This window comes from Leuciscus leuciscus, assembly GCF_965113295.1.
Source record: "Leuciscus leuciscus genome assembly, chromosome: 3".
Taxonomy (NCBI): Eukaryota; Metazoa; Chordata; class Actinopteri; order Cypriniformes; family Leuciscidae; genus Leuciscus; species Leuciscus leuciscus.
In genome coordinates this window covers 58849198-58867661 of record NC_138727.1, presented here as the reverse complement: position 1 = coordinate 58867661, position 18464 = coordinate 58849198, and the positions used below count along the sequence as shown (strand labels likewise).

The window sequence follows — 18464 nt, the reverse complement described above, 5'->3', positions numbered from 1 at the left end:
TTGTAATCCGATCGAGAGAACATGTAAACACTTGATCGGATTGAAAACCTAAACTGAAAGGACTGCGCATGTGCGATGACGATAAATAGCGTAATGACGTATGACGCGCGGAACGAGCTGTTCTTCCTGTTGAAAAAAGTGTCATATAAATAAGTGTCCCGTCATTCTAAAATTCTCATTTCACTCAGCATCTGTGAAGTGAAGCAGGACAACGTCCCACCAGTCCTTGTTTTGGATTCTCATCCACAGACGACTGGTTTTGGACGCGGGGAGGGGCATTTTTACTGCGTGATAAATATATAAGCAGCACAGCAAAATGGTTAATGTGCTCATTGTCTCCAAATCATGACCAGAGGCGGATTAATATTACATCTGCTGTTTAAAACAAATAAAGAACCAATAGAGGAGAAAGTAATGCGCGAACAGCGGGAAACTCTGTATATTTGTGCAGTGTGCGCATGTCAAAAAAATCAATTCCGATTTGAAACTCGTGACATATAAACACGCACATCAACCCGATTACTTTATTTATCGTTCATGTAAACACCGTGTTCGGATTCATCAATCGTATTGATTTCATTCCGATTGAACCAAAAGGTGTCCATGTAAACGTAGCTATTGTCTGACTCCGGTTTGAACATAAAAGGCTACAAGTTTTTGAAATTTTCAGTGCATGTCTGTGTGGGGAGGTAATCAAAGCTCCACCCCCTGTGCTGGGAGCATCAGCTCATTTGCATTTAAAGGGACAGACACAAAAAGGGTGCGTTTTTGCTCACCCTCAAAAAGTGGCAATTTTAACATGCTATATAAAAATATCTGTGGGGTATTTTGAGCTAAAACTTCACATACACACTCTGGGGACATCAAATACTTATTTTACATCTTGTGCAAAGGACATTTTACCACCCCTTTAAATTCTCAATCAAAATCTAATCAAATATACTGTTCTTGAAAAGTTGTTGAGGTTTAGTAGCAAGAACCCATTAACCCCTGCTGGTAGATGTCATATTAACTCCATTAACCCCTGCTGGTAGATGTCATATTAACCCATTAACCCCTGCTGGTAGATGTCATATTAAACCCATTAACCTCTGCTGATAGATGTCATATTAACCCATTAACCCCTGCTGGTAGATGTCATATTAACTCCATTAACCCCTGCTGGTAGATGCCATATTAACCCCTGCTGGTAGATGTCATATTAACTCCATTAACCCCTGCTGGTAGATGTCATATTAACTCCATTAACCCCTGCTGGTAGATGTCATATTAACTCTATTAACCCCTGCTGGTAGATGTCATGTTAACCCCATTAACCCCTGCTGGTAGATGTCATATTAACTCCATTAACCCCTGCTGGTAGATGTCATATTAACTCCATTAACCCCTGCTGGTAGATGTCATATTAACCCATTAACCCCTGCTGGTAGTTGTCATATTAACTCCATTAACCCCTGCTGGTAGATGTCATATTAATCCCATTAACCCCTGCTGGTAGATGTCATATTAACCCCATTAACCCCTGCTGGTTTTATTAGCTTTAACTGTAGATGAGGTGTCCTAAACCTAACCCTAACTTTTTTTTTTTAACAAATAATCACAAAAGAATTCAGCTTATCTTGTTAGTAAGATGACTATGAACTTTATTTATACATTATACACTTTATAAACTGTTTTGTACAGAAAAGTGTGACAAAAGATTGAATAATTAAAACATTTTTGAGAGTCTTTTTCATTTATGGTTGATCACTGAATATATCGGTCCCTCGTTTGTTGTGATGTTTTGTGGATGTGTTGAGATGTTTTGTGGATATGTTGCTGTTACGTAGATCAGTTCTGTCCCGCTGTCCTGTGTTGCTTTAGGAGACTTTATATTGGCATAATAATCACCGGCTGTATCTGTCACCTGATTGGTCGAGTGGGTGTGACTGGGGTTTGAATCAGGCTGGCGATTGGTTACTGTGGCGTAAAGAGTAGAGACTTCTGTACAGTTGTTGTGGTGTGATGCAGGCGTCTGATTGGATGAAGATGTTACCACGGTGACGTCTGTGTTTGGAATCTCCTTATACATGCGTTCAGTCTGAAAAGCAACACATACATCAATAATTGAATAGTTTATGTAGATACTTCTCTCTGTTGATCAATAAACAATCATTTAACATGTATGTCTGATCTTCTACAGGTAAAGATTTGAACACTCACCTCTGTATTGTGCTGCATGTTTTGCTGAAATAAAGCTGCATGAAAATAGAGAGTCAGTCAATTTACACACTAAAATAGAACTAAATAATAACACTAATAATCACAAACAAACTGTTACCTGTCCCAGATTTCCTCTTCCTCTTCTTCAGGATGATGAAGGTTCCAGAACACAGAGTCAGAACCAGCAGAACCGAACCCAGACCGCCAGCAACAGAAGCCAGATCTGTACGTATTATATTATATAAAACACAATGCTGATTCTGATATTACTGTTAAGTGAACAATAACATTCTTATCATTTATATAAATAATTTGTATTATAGTACAATATAATATTATATTGTGTAACTGAAATGAAACTGCAATGGTAAACCTCAACTCTTCAGAAGGAATGTTCAAAGCAATTTCCTTTCAAAGAGTGATCATGTGATCAGAGAGTTGCATTATGGGTAGTGTAGTTTGTGTTCTTACAAGTGTTTGTCTGATAGAGTTGAACTGTAGTAATTCCTGTTGTTGTTCTTGTTGTTTCAGTTTCTGTTTGATGAGTCGCTGACAGAGAGAAACACCAGTGACTGTGAATGTGTCGCTCATGCAGTGAGAACATGAACACATATAAACTCTAAAGCTCTACATTCACACACAAACCATTCACATCATGTGAATATGAACAAACGTTTATTGATTTACACTGATTACTTTCAACTGAAAATATTTTAATGTTAATTCTAAAGACACTCTTATCCAAAGCAATTTGTGCATTTTTAATAACCGGGAGCAAACATCTGAGGACTGAACCTTCAGTCTTCAACAACTTTAACACATTTAATCTCAAAGGAATCATCTAATATATATAAATGAATTCAAGTACATTTAGAAGCACAATATTGAAGAAATAAGAGTCATAAAGAGCGACAGACAGAGGAACTGACCTGATTGTGGATTCAGTTCTGTTGGACTGAAAGATGACGGTGTTTTTGAAGAAGGGCTGATGGTTGAAACTTCAGGGGTGTTTTTATCTGAAGGGTCACAGGAAAGATCAACTTAAAACACTGACACTGAAGTTCATTTAAAATACATACAATCTTTCATTCAATCTCTGTTTTAATCACTCTGTTTCTTGTTGTGCCAAAGAAATCCAGTAAAGTCACTTTAACGCACTACCAAGTCATAGTTATAGTGACAATTGGACCCTAATATAAAGTGTGACCAAAACATGGGAAATCTTTTCTTTGTACTTTTGTCAGTAAAATAAAGTTGAAACAGAATTAACAAATCACAGATTCTTCATTTGTGTTGCATTTTACAAAATTATCCAACTTTTCTGGATCTGGGGTTGTACAAGATTAATGACTTGATCTCTCACTCTCAGCTTGTTTCCATGCAGTTCATTTCTGCTATTAACAAATGTAATCACTTACTCAGTTTAACCAGCAACACAATCTCTGAATAGACATCAGTAGTATAAGCCCTCTCCACAGCACACCAGTATTGGCCTTCATCCTCTGTTCTCAGATCAGTGATGGTGACGGTGAAAACTCTGGCAGTCGTGTCGTCAGTCAGAGAGAATCTCTCGTCTTTAGCTGGAGATCCTGATTCAACCATGATGTTTTTATTTCCATAGTTACACTCCCCTTTACAAAAATACTTTGAATTTGATTCATATCCAGATTCATATGAGCATCTGATCTCAACTCTCTCTCCTCTGTATCCAGTAATTCTCTCTGGAGCTCCAACAACAACAGCTGAAAACACAAATATCATTATATAGAGCTGTTATGTGTGAGCAAGAGACATAAGCAGGCCAGAATAATAACTTACAAATATCATCCATATGAGTCTGATGATCATGTGATAACAGAGGAAAAACAAGAGAAGATGTCAAACTCTGTGTAAAAGAGCTGAGAGTCTCAAACTCACCTGTACAGATGCTGGAAAAGAGCAGCAGGACGTCCAACATGATGAAATTTGACAAGCGTTTCGCTTAAATAAAAGACCAAATTCTGTGTGACAAACGTTACTGTTGTTCTCTTCCGTACTGAGAGAACAATGTGCGTCAGCAACTGAAATATATATTTCCTTCCCCTTTCTTTGTCTCTCTAACCACATCCAGCTCTACAGGACATCAGTGATGATTCACCAAACTTTATTAAATATATAAGCAGTGTTTTACTCTGTGAGGAAGAGATGATCCACTTCATTATAAGAGGGGATGAGGATCTGTGACATTTACACAGTGTGTTAAATATGAGTGTTTCACACAGCGTTCCAGTGAACAACTATTCTAGGACATACAGTATTAAATATTAATGATGAGATCAAAATAAAATATATAACAACTTCTCAAGTATCAGTTCTCTTCTTGTGTTCATCGTCATAAGAAAGAAGAGTCTTACACTTGTAGTGCAGCCGGCAGTTCACATCACACTGATTCCCTCCACAAAAACACAATAGGATTTTCCCATAGGCTTCTGGATTATTGCAAAAAACAAGCTCTATGATCAACAAAAGTTCATGATACACACATGTTTCAGATGAACACAACTTTTTATGAATATTGAAGCCTAAATGCAGTCGCCAGAAGTGAAAAGCTAAAGGTAGACTATAAACGAACTACATCATGGTCACATGACTTCAACGTCACCATCACTAAACTTCAGAAAACTCTTTCAGTTTTGATCTAGAAACATTTTCCCTGAAGATTTGATTTAGAATAGTTTATAAAATCTCAATTATAAGCATATCGATGCTGTAAAAGCGCACTAAGTTTACATGTTCGGCTGATGACGTTTAATCTCCTCGACTGACTCTGTCGTCACATTTAGACACTTGTTAGCAACCGCCTTTTTCAACACATGTAACAGCTTCAATAAATCACGAGTGGGGAAATACTAATGTATTTTATGTCGTAGAATAAAGCGTGTCTTGAGCTTGTGTTCACCACAGACCTTATTTCAGCCATTTAACCAAAACCCATTTCATAAACCCATTGACTTCGGGACGATGAAACCAGAAGTGCTAAAATGCAACTCGCTTCCAAGATTTGTCCTACAAACTGATGTCAAACCTGCACCTCTATAGCCCTCTTACCCTGAGGGAACGTGAGGAGTTTCAGCACAGCGCCACCTAGTGTTGGCGGATAATGGAAAATTGATATTTTAGCCTATAAATAGTTTGACCTTCAATAGTTTAATATCAAGCTGAATGACACCCAACTTTCCCATGTTGGCCATTTACTATTTTGTAGTAATATAATGTATTTTATGAACTCAATAGGATATTATTATGAAACTTGGTGTGTGTGATCATGTCCTGAAGGAGCCTGAGAAGATATAAAGAGCTGTGTAGTGTTTTATACAATATCTTGTCAAAGCTACTGGCTTTTGCACTTAAACTTCATCATTGCTCTGATTCTCTGCTTTATTAATGTTGCCTCTTGAGTGAATTGCCTCATAATCGCTGCTTGCTGCTGTATTTTACATTTTTAATAGCTTTATTGAACTGTAGATGAGGTGTACCAAAGAATATTGCATTTTGTGTCATTTTTACATTTTATTTACATAATTTTTTTTAGTTATTAGTAACATTTCTGGTTAGTATATACACTTTATAAACTGATAACAGTAAAATATATATATATTATCAGCAGTAAACGTAGAACAAACAGGCAGGGATCAAACACCAGCAAAAGAGATATACAAGGCTGAACACAAACGGACACGGTAAAAAATTGCTGTAAAATGTTCAGCAACTTACTGGCACTTTTGGTTGTAAAGCCTGTGAATGTACAAGAGTACTGTAAATCATAAACTACAATTATACAGCACACCTGTAAAAGCAGCAAAACAAGAGCAGCTGTGAATGTACAGTTCTTCAATGTAATCTTTACAGTATGTTACTGTTATTAATAATGCAAAGGCAGAGTTTCAGGGCAGACAGCGAACAGAGTAGCGAGTATCCAGGCAAACAAAGCAGAGTCACAAAGGCAATAAGCAAATGGTCGATCCGGTGAAAACAGTCCAGGGTCAATAACGAGGAAACAATGGAAACAGGGAAAACGCTCAGAAACGTCAGCCAGGGCAGAACAAGACTTCACAATGATGGAGTGGAGAGAGACTGAATAAATAGTCCAGATGATGAGCGGCATGTGTGCAGATAACCAGTACCAGACACGGGTCATGGGGAATGGAGTTTAAATGGATAATGTCAATATTGGGGAGAGGGAGCCCTCTGGAGGCGAGTAGGAGGAACCACAGAGGCTTGATTCATGACAATGTCTGTGGACAGTCTTTTTCATTTATGGTTGATCACTGAATATATCGGACCCTCGTTTATTGAGATGTTTTGTCGATGTGTTGCTGTTACGTAGATCAGTTCTGTCCCGCTGTCCTGTGTTGCTTTAGGAGACTTTATTTTGGCATAATAATCACCGGCTGTATCTGTCACCTGATTGGTAGAGTGGGTGTGACTGGGGTTTGAATCAGGCCGGCGACTGGTTACTGTGGCGTAAACAGGACATACATTTGTGCAGTTGTTGAGGTGTGATGCAGGCGTCTGATTGGATGAAGATGCAGGCGTCTGATTGGATGAAGATTTTACCGTGGCGACATCACTGTTTGGAATCTCTTCATATATGCGGTCAGTCTGAAAAACAACACATACATCCATAATTTACTAGTTAACATAGATTATCATCTTTTTGTTGATCATTTAACATGTCTGATCTTCTACAGGTAAAGATTTGAACACTCACCTCTGTATTGTGCTGCATGTTTTGCTGAAATAAAGCTGAATGAAAATAGAGAGTAAGTCAATTTACACACTAAAATAGAACTAAATAATAACACTAATAATCACAAACAAACTGTTACCTGTCCCAGATTTCCTCTTCCTCTTCTTCAGGATGATGAAGGTTCCAGAACACAGAGTCAGAACCAGCAGAACCGAACCCAGACCGCCAGCAACAGAAGCCAGATCTGAACAACACAATGTACAGATGTACAACACAACAACACAATGCTGATGCTGATTACACTGTTTAGTGAATAATAGTCTTTATACTACAGGGCCGTTGAATGCTTGAATCTGATTGGTTGACGAACGTTCTAAGGTGTGCATTATTTTCAGGTAAACGCACGGCTAAAGTAGTTCCAGGCAGGTCTCGACCGCATTACAGTTCCATATCACTTCGCGTAGTCAACTGTAATAACGGAAAATAGGATACAATTCATAACAAGAAAAAGCATTTCGCCCCATGCGCTTGATCTGCAATTTTCAATGTCTAGCTTCACAATCAATAGAAACATGCAGTTTAATTTGAATAAATAAACTATAAAGTCCTATCTATAATCAATAGAAAATTAACCCGAATATAGGCTAAATAAATGGATAGTCCTGCAGCACGGATTTTTATTGCAGCCAATTTAACAAATAAATAATTATTTGCCTACTTGTTAAAAGGGCTTTGGGTTTCATTTATTTTGCTAGTCTACTGTCATCTGTCAATAATAGAAAAAAAAAAGAATTAACGAATTAATTAAAACGAATTGAATTAATGAATAAATAATAATATTGACACACATGCTTTTCTGTCTCATTATTGCAACATCTCTCTCTAATAACTGCATTAATAACTGCATAAAGCCGGGAACACACTTTAAGGCCGGTTATGAATGTAATTTGATACTTATGACTGATCATGCCCGCGCGTGTTCAGCGCGTTCAGTCTGTGTTCAAAGTCGGTGTTCCTTTAATTAGTGTTTGGGGTCATACTGACCCCAATGGATTTTTCCTTCATTTTTTAAAAGTGTTAACTTCATCTCAGGGGCATGAAACTCTGGAACTTTTCCTAAATAATCTATCTAAACTGGGCTTGATTTGGTTGTTCTAAAGGTGTGTACATTTTTTTTTACCTTTTAAGGTGTTTGGGGTCAAAATGACCCCACATTGAAAATGAATGGGAAAATGAAAAAAATGACTTTTTTTATTTTTATTTGTCAAAAAAATAAAAGTAAATCCATTATAAATCTGAAAATTTCTACATAGAAACCAAGGTCTGGTCCTAGAGCATAAATAAAAAGTAGAGCGAACTTTCTATCTCATTCACACACACACACACACACACACACAAACACATAAACAAACACACAAATGTATGTGTTTGCAACAGAGAGCATTTTTACAGAAATTGGCAAATAAAATAAACAAAACTGGCATAAATCTAAAAGAAATTACATTTAAATCAAGGTCTGGTCCTAGAGCATAAACCCAAAGTGGAACGAACTTTCTATCTCATACACACACACACACACACAAACACACACAAACACACACATGTATGTCACTGCAACAGAGAGTATTTTTATAGAAATTGGCAAATAAAATAAACAAAACTGGCATAAATCTAAAAAAATTACATCTAAATCAAGGTCTGGTCCTAGAGCATAAACCCAAAGTGGAACGAACTTTCTATCTCACACACACACACACACACACACACACACACAAACACACACAAACACACACATGTATGTCACTGCAACAGAGAGTATTTTTATAGAAATTGGCAAATAAAATAAACAAAACTGGCATAAATCTAAAAAAATTTACATTTAAATCAAGGTCTGGTCCTAGAGCATAAACCCAAAGTGGAACGAACTTTCTATCTCATACACACACACACACAAACACACACACACAAACACACACATGTATGTCACTGCAACAGAGAGTATTTTTTTAGAAATTGGCAAATAAAATAAACAAAACTGGCATAAATCTAAAAAAATTTTATATTTAAATCAAGGTCTGGTCCTAGAGCATAAACCCAAAGTGGAACGAACTTTCTATCTCATACACACACACACAAACACACACAAACACACACGTCACATATGCAACATGGAACAAGCTTGTTGAATGAATGATTCTCTATGGCCCTCTATTGGATATCTTTGGCCATTGCACTTTAATTCCTTTCCTATAAGAAATAAAGTTTTTCAACTAACCTTTAGATGGCAGTGTTCTATCCCTAACACATAGAGCAATGTCCAGAAACGATTTATATTTAATTATGATCATCATTTAAGTGATTTTTTCTTTTAAAAATCATTTTTCATGAGCCAATTTATGGCCTAGTTATGTATTTGTGCAGTAAATAGGTAAAAAACTTCAAAATTTCCACAAAAACACAGCATAAATGGATAGTTTAGAAGTAAATAAAAAAAAAGATATATAGTTTTCCATATAAAAAAATTATATTTCCTTATGCAATTGCTCTTTAAAAGTTTGGGGTCAAAATGACCTTGTCCTTTTTTAACAGTAATTAAGGGTTAAAATCTGCTGCAGTCGATCATGTCGATGAAACCAGTCAGAGAATGTGTCAGCTAGTCGTGTGTCTCCAGCATTAGTCTGCTATCAGCGGCTCAAACCTCCGTTACTAACTCTGAAATGACGTTTTGGAATTAGCAACGGAGGCATGGGATTAGATGCGTAAGAAATTAGTCCTACATACAAGAGCGTTTTAATGACAAAAACTTTACAAACGTCTTGAAATACATAATCTGAACAATGTTTCGAGGTGTGGTAACTGTAGTATAAGCGGAATAATTGACTTCAGGCCGTTGAATTATTAGAAAAATAATGCACACCCGAGGTGTAACGGCCACTCCGCTTCGCGTCGTGACCGCATTACCACCTCGGGTGTGCATTATTTTTCTAATAATTCAACGGCCTGTCGTCAATTATTCCTTACATATAATATTGTGCAACCAACGTGAAACTGCAATGGTAAACCTCAACTCTTCAGAAGGAAACGCTTCTGTCTGTGGTTGATGTCAAAGCAAGTTAACCACACGAGTACGTGCCTCTACAAATGTTCAAAGCAATTTCCTTTCTCCAAAATGAGCTTATTCTTTGTGATCAGAGAGTTGCATTGTGGGTAGTGTAGTTTGTGTGCTTACTAGTGTTTGTCTGATAGAGTTGAACTGTAGTAATTCCTGTTGTTGTTCTTGTTGTTTCAGTTTCTGTTTGATGAGTCGCTGACAGAGAGAAACACCAGTGACTGTGAATGTGTCGCTCATGCAGTGAGAACATGAACACATATAAACTCTAAAGCTCTACATTCACACACAAACCATTCACATCATGTGAATATGAACAGAAGTTGTATATTCTTTTTTTCATAACACTGATTACTCTCAACTAAAAATACTTTAATGTTCATTCTAAAGACACTCTTATCCAAAGCAATTTGTACATTTTAATAACCGGAAGGAATCATCTAATATATATATAAATGACTTCAAGTACATTTAGAAGCACAATATTCAAGAAATAAGAGTCATAAAGAGCGACTGTGGATTCAGTTCTGTTGGACTGAAAGATGACGGTGTTTTTGAAGAAGGGCTGATGGTTGAAACTTCAGTGGTGTTTTTATCTGAAGGGTCACAGGAAAGATCAACTTAAAACACTGACACTGAAGTTCATTTAAAATACAGACAATCTTTCATTCAATCTCTGTTTTAATCACTCTGTTTCTTGTTGTGCCAAAGAAATCCAGTAAAGTCACTTTAACGCACTACCAAGTCATAGTTATAGTGACAATTGGACCCTAATATGAAGTGTGACCAAAACATGGGAAATCTTTTCTTTGTACTTGAACAGCAAGAAGAATCACAATATCAGAGAATAAAAAAAAAAATTGGTGACTAAATCAAAGACTAATGCATGAAATGAGATGTATATGAGGCTTATTGAAAGTCATGTCGCCATGACAACCGTCTGTCAGACCTTTGACCTCCTGTTGCGATGGGAAGAGAGACGTACGGTGAGATGTGGAGAGATGTGTACCTGTGTCCGGTGAAGAAATAACCAGAGATAAAGCATATTAAAGGCTGAAGAGATGTTGAGAAGAAAGAGATGAAGTACCTGTTGAGGAGATCTGATGATCTGTGACGCTGCTGGATGGATTCATTTCTGATTCTCTTGTGACTGAAAATGAGCTGATTGTTGAAACCTCAGTGGTCTTGTTATCTGAAGGTGGAAATAAAAGATCGACCTGAATTTGGATATTAGATTTATATATTAACACTCCTCTGAACACTGCATTTAATGAATTATGCAGTACATCGACCTTTATATAATAATATGAAGCTGCTGATCCATCTACATTTCTGCTACAATAAACAGGAGAACTGATAATACTGTGGGTGAAGGGATCGTGATTGAGAGTAAAAGGAGCTTCTCAGACTTTGCAAGCATAGATGTGTCATGATCACCAAATATCATGAGAGAATTGTCACACGATTCAAAAATCACATTTCTCAATTCTTGATGACTTGATCTCTCCCTCTTTAACCAGCAACACAATCTCTGAATAGACATCAATATCATAAATCTTTCCTTTGTACTTTTGCCAGTTAAATAAAGTTGAAACAGAATGAACAAATCACAGATTCTTCATTTGTATTGCATTTTACAAAATTATCCAACTTTTCTGGATCTGGGGTTGTACAAGATTAATGACTTGATCTCTCACTCTCAGCTTGTTTCCATGCAGTTCATTTCTGCTATTAACAAATGAATCACTTACCCAGTTTAACCAGCAACATAATCTCTGAATAGTCATCAGTAAAAGTCCTCTCCACAGCACACCAGTATTGGCCTTCATCCTCTGTTGTCAGATCAGTGATGGTGACGGTGAAAACTCTGGTCGTCGTGTCGTCAGTCAGAGAGAATCTCTCGTCTTTAGCTGGAGATCCTGATTTAACCATGATGTTCTCTTACGAGAGGTACAGCTTGCGCGCCTATTGGCTGCCCTGCGGCAACTGCAGCAGCCTATCGATAAGGCCCTATCGCGCCCAATACGTCACGTCCCGCCGAAACGGGCGTGGCCTGGGGCTATAAATATAGCATCGAAAGGCTAGCTTACCGATTTTTCATCTCTTCAGCGGAGCTCACGCATCGCTGGATCCAGAGAGAAGAAGCCGCGCCGTGGAAAAAGCATTTCAGCGGGACCAGTTCGGTACCTGGAGTCGCTGGCCGCGCCGCCTTCAACCGCCGTTCCTGCTACGCTATCCGGCGTCATATCCTTTTCATTGCTAGTGTGTGTTCGCCGCCGCGACTCACACTCCTTCACTAAAAGAGCAGAGCGTCTTTTTCAAGATGTCTCGTCCATCCTGTGGCTCGTGCCGAGCCCCACTCAGCGACGGGGACCGCCATGTCATCTGCGTTTCCTGCCTGGGTGAAGGACATGCAGCTCTAGCGCTCGCCGACGGCGGATGCCCTCACTGCGAGCTTATGCCTATGGCGACTCTGAGGACTCGCATGGCAACCTTCCACGAGCCTGCACTTCCCGCTGTGACGCCGCGCCGTAAAAAGCGCCGTGCTCAGCGGATCCCTGAGCCTCCCACCGAGAGAAGCTCGCCGGTTCGCCTGCCAGCTTCGCCGTCTGCTTCACTCGAGTCTCTCACTCCCGGACAGTGGCCGCCATTGGCCGCCGCTTCCGCCGGAGATGACAAAGAAGAAGCGGCAGTTTTCGAGGAGGACAACTGCTCTATCCTGGCTTCGGACAGCGAGGATTGGGCGAGCTCTGTGGACCTCGCCCCTTCTTCTGCCCGCGAGTCGTCAGGAAAACGGGCCAGTATTGAAGCTGAGCTGATGCGTCTGCTCACACAGGCCACAGAGAGCCTCGGCCTCGAGTGGTCCGCGCCCGCCGAGCCTACACGCAACCGTCTGGACGGTTGTTTCCTACAAGGGGACCGCGTTTCTACGCCCTCAAGACCCGCCCCGTTTCTTCCTGAGCTCCATGAAGAACTGGCAAAGTCTTGGAGCGCCCCTTTCTCAGCCAGGCTGTGCTCCTCTGCTTCAGCGGCATTCTCCGTGGTGGACGGTGCCAAAGACAGAGGATACCTCGCTCTTCCTCTGGTGGAGGAGGCAGTAGCAGCCCATCTTTGCCCGCCCTCTGCTGGACGGCGGACTAAGACGGCGCTACCTTCAAAAGCCTGCCGCGCTACTTCTACCCTGCACAGTCGCGCTTACACCGCCGCTGGGCAGGCTGCATCAGCGCTACACACTATGGCCACTCTCCAGATCTTCCAAGCTAACCTTCTCCGAAAGCTGGACGAGGAAGGCACGGAAGCAGTCAACGTGGCGGATTTAAGGAGCGCTACGGACCTCGCTCTCCGCGCTACAAAATCCGCTGCACAGGCCATAGGGCGGAACATGGCCTCTCTCACCGTTGCTGCGAGACACCTCTGGCTGACGCTTTCAGAAATGCCGGACTCGGAGCGCTCTGTGTTCCTCGACGCCCCCGTTTCTGCTACTGGCCTCTTCGGATCGTCCGTCAAAGATTTCGCGGACAGATTCGCCGAGGTACAAAAGACGTCGCAGGCCATGAAGCACTTTTTGCCAAAGCGCTCTAGCTCCGCATCAGGCCTCTCTAAACAGCCGTCTGCTCGCAGCTCGCAGCCGCCGCCCCCCGCCGCCGCCTCACAGCGTCGACAGGCCCGGGACCAGAGACCACGCTCTCGCTCTGCCGGCCGCCGCCCCCCACCGCGTGGGACTCGGCCGAAGATTGAGATGAAGCCCGAGGCCTCAAAGTCTTCCTAGCCAGCTTAGGAAAACGACGGTGTTCAAGCCCCGCTGCGGCCGGGTTTCCACCAAAACTTCTCGCTCGTCCAGTTCCATTACATGCGACTGTTCCAGTGTACTCTGCAGTAAACAAGTCGGTTACATTACCCGCTTGCCTGTACACAAACGCCGTTTTCACGGCGACCCAGATAAATCCTGTAAAGAGTGTATTTTCTGGTATTCCGGCCACGGCCGACGGTGTTATGAGTGTAGTAAAAATGCCCACTGCCCAGTGCCCATTCCTACACACAGACACAGCCCGCCCCACAGGGCTCGCGCACATAAAATCGACTCATGTCGATTGCGCACAGAATGTAGTGAGCGTGCCCACATCCCAGTGCCCACAAACACTACACGCTGCATGTCTCTCGGTTTCTGTAAAAACGAAACCAACACAAATACAGCCGACTCAGGTCGATGGTGTTTTCAGTGCAAATGTGCCCGCTGTCCTGCGCCCACATTCACTCACAGACATGACGAATCCCTCGGTTTCCCCCACGCTCGCCGTCTCTCAGCTACCTGCCGTCAGAGAGCCGAGCGCGGGCGAACCGCCCGCTGTGATCAACACACTCCCCGCCTCGAGCGCTGCAAATGCGGTGTCTATAATACAGCATACCGAAGCTCCCCGGTCGCCACTATGTCACGGCCAGAGCTCCGATCTCATTCAACCCTTAGCTATGCATGCAAATGCGTGGGCAAAGCTTCCCGGTGTATCAGAATGGGTGCTGAACATTATAGAAAGAGGCTATTCGCTACAGTTCGCTCGACGTCCCCGCCGTTGTGCGGTGCGAATCGAAACCACGGTAGAAAAGGAAGTAGCAAGCGTACTTCGTACCGAAATTGCGAAACTGTTGAGCAAAGGGGCAATAGAGCCTTTATCTCAAGCTCAGAGCGAAGGGGGGCTATACAGCAGATATTTTCTGGTTCCGAAAAAAGACGGGGGTCTCAGACCCATTCTAGATCTAAGACAACTGAACGAAGCGCTTTCAAAACGCCGGTTCAGAATGCTCACAACCAAGAAAATCCTCGCGCAAATTCGCCACGGGGACTGGTTTGTGTCAATAGATCTGAAAGACGCGTATTTCCAAATACAAATAGCGTCACGTCACAGGCGATTTTTGAGATTCGCCTTCGAGGGCCAGGCTTATCAATACACAGTCCTACCGTTTGGCCTGTCCCTAGCACCCCGTACATTCACGATGTGCATGGACGCAGCCCTCGCTCCCCTGAAACTTCGGGGAATGCGAGTTTTGAACTACTTGGACGATTGGCTGGTTCTAGCTCAGTCACATACAGAGCTCATAGAACACAGAACCATTTTACTCGAACATCTCGAGAATCTGGGTCTCAAAGTCAACTGGGCGAAAAGTTCACTGTCTCCCAGTCAGAGAATATCTTTTCTGGGCACAGAACTGGACTCGCTTTCAATGACAGCTCAAATATCGCTACAGCGCAGATTGACTATTCAGCGCATGACAGAAACCTTCCGCCGCGGCACTATAGTCCCGCTAAAGAAGTTTCAAAGGATGCTCGGTCTCATGGCTGCAGCATCCACAGTTCTCCAGCTGGGTCTGCTTCGCATGCGCCCACTGCAGTTCTGGCTACAAGCGCGAGTACCGCGTCGAGCGTGGACTTCAGGTCTCTTTCGCCTCAAGGTCGATCAAAAATGCGTCTCAGCACTGATACCCTGGAGAGCGACCGACTGGTACCAGTCAGGTGTAAGCCTGGGGACTTCCTCGAGTGTGAAGGTGGTGTCCACGGACGCCTCCACCTCGGGATGGGGAGCACTGCTCGAGGGCAGACCGTTTTTCGGCCAGTGGTCAGAACGGGAAAAGCTTCTGCACATAAACTGCCTGGAAATGATGGCAGTCGACAACGCGCTGAGGCGCTTTCGTCCCCAAATAGCAGGACACCACGTCTTGGTCCGCTCGGACAACATGTCAGTGGTAGCCTACATAAATCGCCAGGGAGGCATCACATCCCGAAACCTGTACAGGTTAGCGAAACGCCTCCTGGTATGGGCTCAGCACAATTTGCGCTCGCTCAGAGCAGCGCATGTGCCTGGCCACCTGAATGTGGGACCAGACAGACTGTCCAGGAACAATGTTCCAGCAGGAGAATGGTCACTGCATCCGCAGACAGTCCAACTGCTGTGGCAGACATTCGGCAGAGCAAAGATAGACCTGTTTGCGTCTCAAGAAAACGCTCACTGCCCGGAATTTTTCTCCAAGAGCAGGGATGCGCTGGCCCACGTCTGGCCCCGCTGCCCGCTCTATGCTTTTCCCCCCGTCGCGCTCCTACCTCAGGTATTAGAGCGGATCAGGGAAAGCAGATGCTCAGTGTTACTGGTGGCTCCGTTCTGGAAGAACCAGGCTTGGTTCCCAGTTCTTATGCAGCTGACGAGCGCTGCCCCATGGCCAATACCAGTGAGGAGGGACCTCCTCTCTCAAGCCAGGGGCTCGATCTGGCATCCTCGCCCGGAGCTTTGGTCCCTACATGCGTGGGCCATCAACGGGTACCCTCTGATCTCCCAGAGGGAGTGTCAAACACGATCATGCAGGCTAGAGCTCCCTCTACGAGACGGCTCTATTCCTCAAAATGGTCAGTGTTCTCCAGCTGGTGCACAGCACGCGGCTTTTCACCCCTCGACTGTGGAGTGACGGAGGTTCTCTCCTTCCTACAAGAGCTACTGGATGAAGGCAGAGCCCCATCCACGCTCAAAGTCTATGTGGCGGCTATAGCAGCGTTTTCTAAACCAACGCTTGGTCAGTCACTGGGAAGGAACGATCTGGTCATTCGGTTCCTTAGAGGAGCTAAGAGGTTAAATCCTCCCAGACCTCCCTCAGTCCCCATATGGGACCTTTCTACGGTCTTGGAGGCCATGAAGGGTGCCCCATTTGAGCCAATCCAGTCAATAGATATCAAACACTTGTCTTTCAAAACGGTGTTTCTTCTGGCTCTCGCTTCAGTGAAGCGCATAGGGGACTTACAAGCGCTCTCAGTGAGCGCGACGTGTATGGAGTTTGGGCCAAATGACTCGAAAGTCATACTCAAACCGAGGCACGGGTACGTCCCTAAATCCCTCAACACACCGTTCAGGGCCCAGGTAATTTCCCTGTCTGCCCTGCCGGTCTCTAACGAGGAGAAGGACGCCAGCTTCCTTTGCCCGGTCAGGGCGTTAAGGGCTTATGTGTCCCGCACGTCTGTTTTCAGACAGACGGAGCAGCTCTTTGTTTCACTCTACGGACGTTCTAAGGGACTCGCCGTGTCGAAACAGAGTCTATCTAGATGGATAGTCGATGCTATAGCGCTGGCTTACACCTCTAAGGGCTTGCAGTGCCCATTAGGTGTCAGAGCGCACTCCACGAGAGGCGTGGCCTCGTCGTGGGCTTGGTCTAGTGGGATTGCCTTGCAAGATATCTGTATGGCGGCAGGCTGGGCCTCCCCGTCTACATTTATAAGGTTTTATAACCTAGAGGTTCCCGCTCTGCAAGCTAAGCTGCTTTCAGTCTAAAAATCGGTACTGTCTGCCCCGAGTGCGTCCGGCCCAGAATACCGAAATGGCTTGAGCAACGCTCGTTTTAGATCGCGCAGCTCTATGGGCAGTGTGTAAGACCCACTATATTCATCAGTCCAGGCCGGGGTCGCCCTGACTGAATAAAATACCATCACTATAACTGTTTCTTATAGGATGCTACATTATAGGAATGATGCTATTCTAGCCACTCTTCCTGGGCTCTCTGTGAGTCACTTATGATCATGTACTACATGAGCCCGGGCACTTGCCCTTGGGACTTTGGTGCTGGATCTTAGCATGCACGGCGTTTTACACTGTTTCCCCTAGCGTAAGACTTACGCAGTACGAGAGTACCTCTCGTAAGAGAACGTACTCGGTTACTAACGTAACCTCGGTTCTCTCTAGAGAGGAAACGAGTACTGCGTATCTTGCCGTGCCTGCGCACGCTCCGGTTCGCTCCGGCGATGAAAAACCGGTAAGCTAGCCTTTCGATGCTATATTTATAGCCCCAGGCCACGCCCGTTTCGGCGGGACGTGACGTATTGGGCGCGAAGCGCCCCCATTGGTGCTGACGTCACGATAGGGCCTTATCGATAGGCTGCTGCAGTTGCCGCAGGGCAGCCAATAGGCGCGCAAGCTGTCTCGCCTATGTCTGCATGCTGCCGCAACGCGTTTTACATTATTTCAAAATTAAGGATAATTTTTTGGCTTCAGTATCTCGCGGAAAAGAGATTTTCCCCTAGCGTAAGACTTACGCAGTACTCGTTTCCTCTCTAGAGAGAACCGAGGTTACGTTAGTAACCGAGTACGTTTTTACTTAACAATGAACACTCCCCTTTACAAAAATACTTTGAATATGATTCATATCCAGATTTATATGAGCATCTGATGTCAACTCTCTCTCCTCTGTATCCAGTAATTGTCTGTGAAGCTCCAACAACAACAGCTGAAAACACAAATATCATTATATAGAGCTGTTATGTGTGAGCAAGAGACATAAGCAGGCCAGAATAATAACTTACAAATATCATCCATATGAGTCTGATGATCATGTGATAACAGAGGAAAAACAAGAGAAGATGTCAAACTCTGTGTAAAAGAGCTGAGAGTCTCAAAC

General features: G+C 43.1%; 2 protein-coding genes across 2 annotated transcripts in view; both read right to left on the bottom strand.

Annotated features, from left to right (window-relative positions):
* LOC309493706 (polymeric immunoglobulin receptor-like) overlaps window positions 1-18464 on the bottom strand; it is a 184608-nt gene that overhangs the window by 165755 nt on the left and 389 nt on the right. Inside the window, exons 2-4 of the mRNA XM_082162912.1 lie at window positions 18157-18293; window positions 11792-11978; window positions 3621-3944 (exon numbers count right to left, since the gene is read on the bottom strand). Coding sequence (XP_082019038.1) covers window positions 3621-3944; window positions 11792-11978; window positions 18157-18293 — 648 coding nt within the window. The remainder of the gene's footprint in view (window positions 1-3620; window positions 3945-11791; window positions 11979-18156; window positions 18294-18464) is intronic.
* On the bottom strand, window positions 4268-10521 carry LOC309493848 (uncharacterized protein). The gene is made up of 4 exons (XM_082163117.1): window positions 10161-10521; window positions 7071-7175; window positions 6953-6987; window positions 4268-6843 (listed from the first exon to the last, which is right to left on the bottom strand). Exons 1-4 carry the CDS (start codon window positions 10291-10293, stop codon window positions 6493-6495), a joined length of 624 nt encoding a protein of 207 aa, XP_082019243.1. The 5' UTR covers window positions 10294-10521; the 3' UTR covers window positions 4268-6492.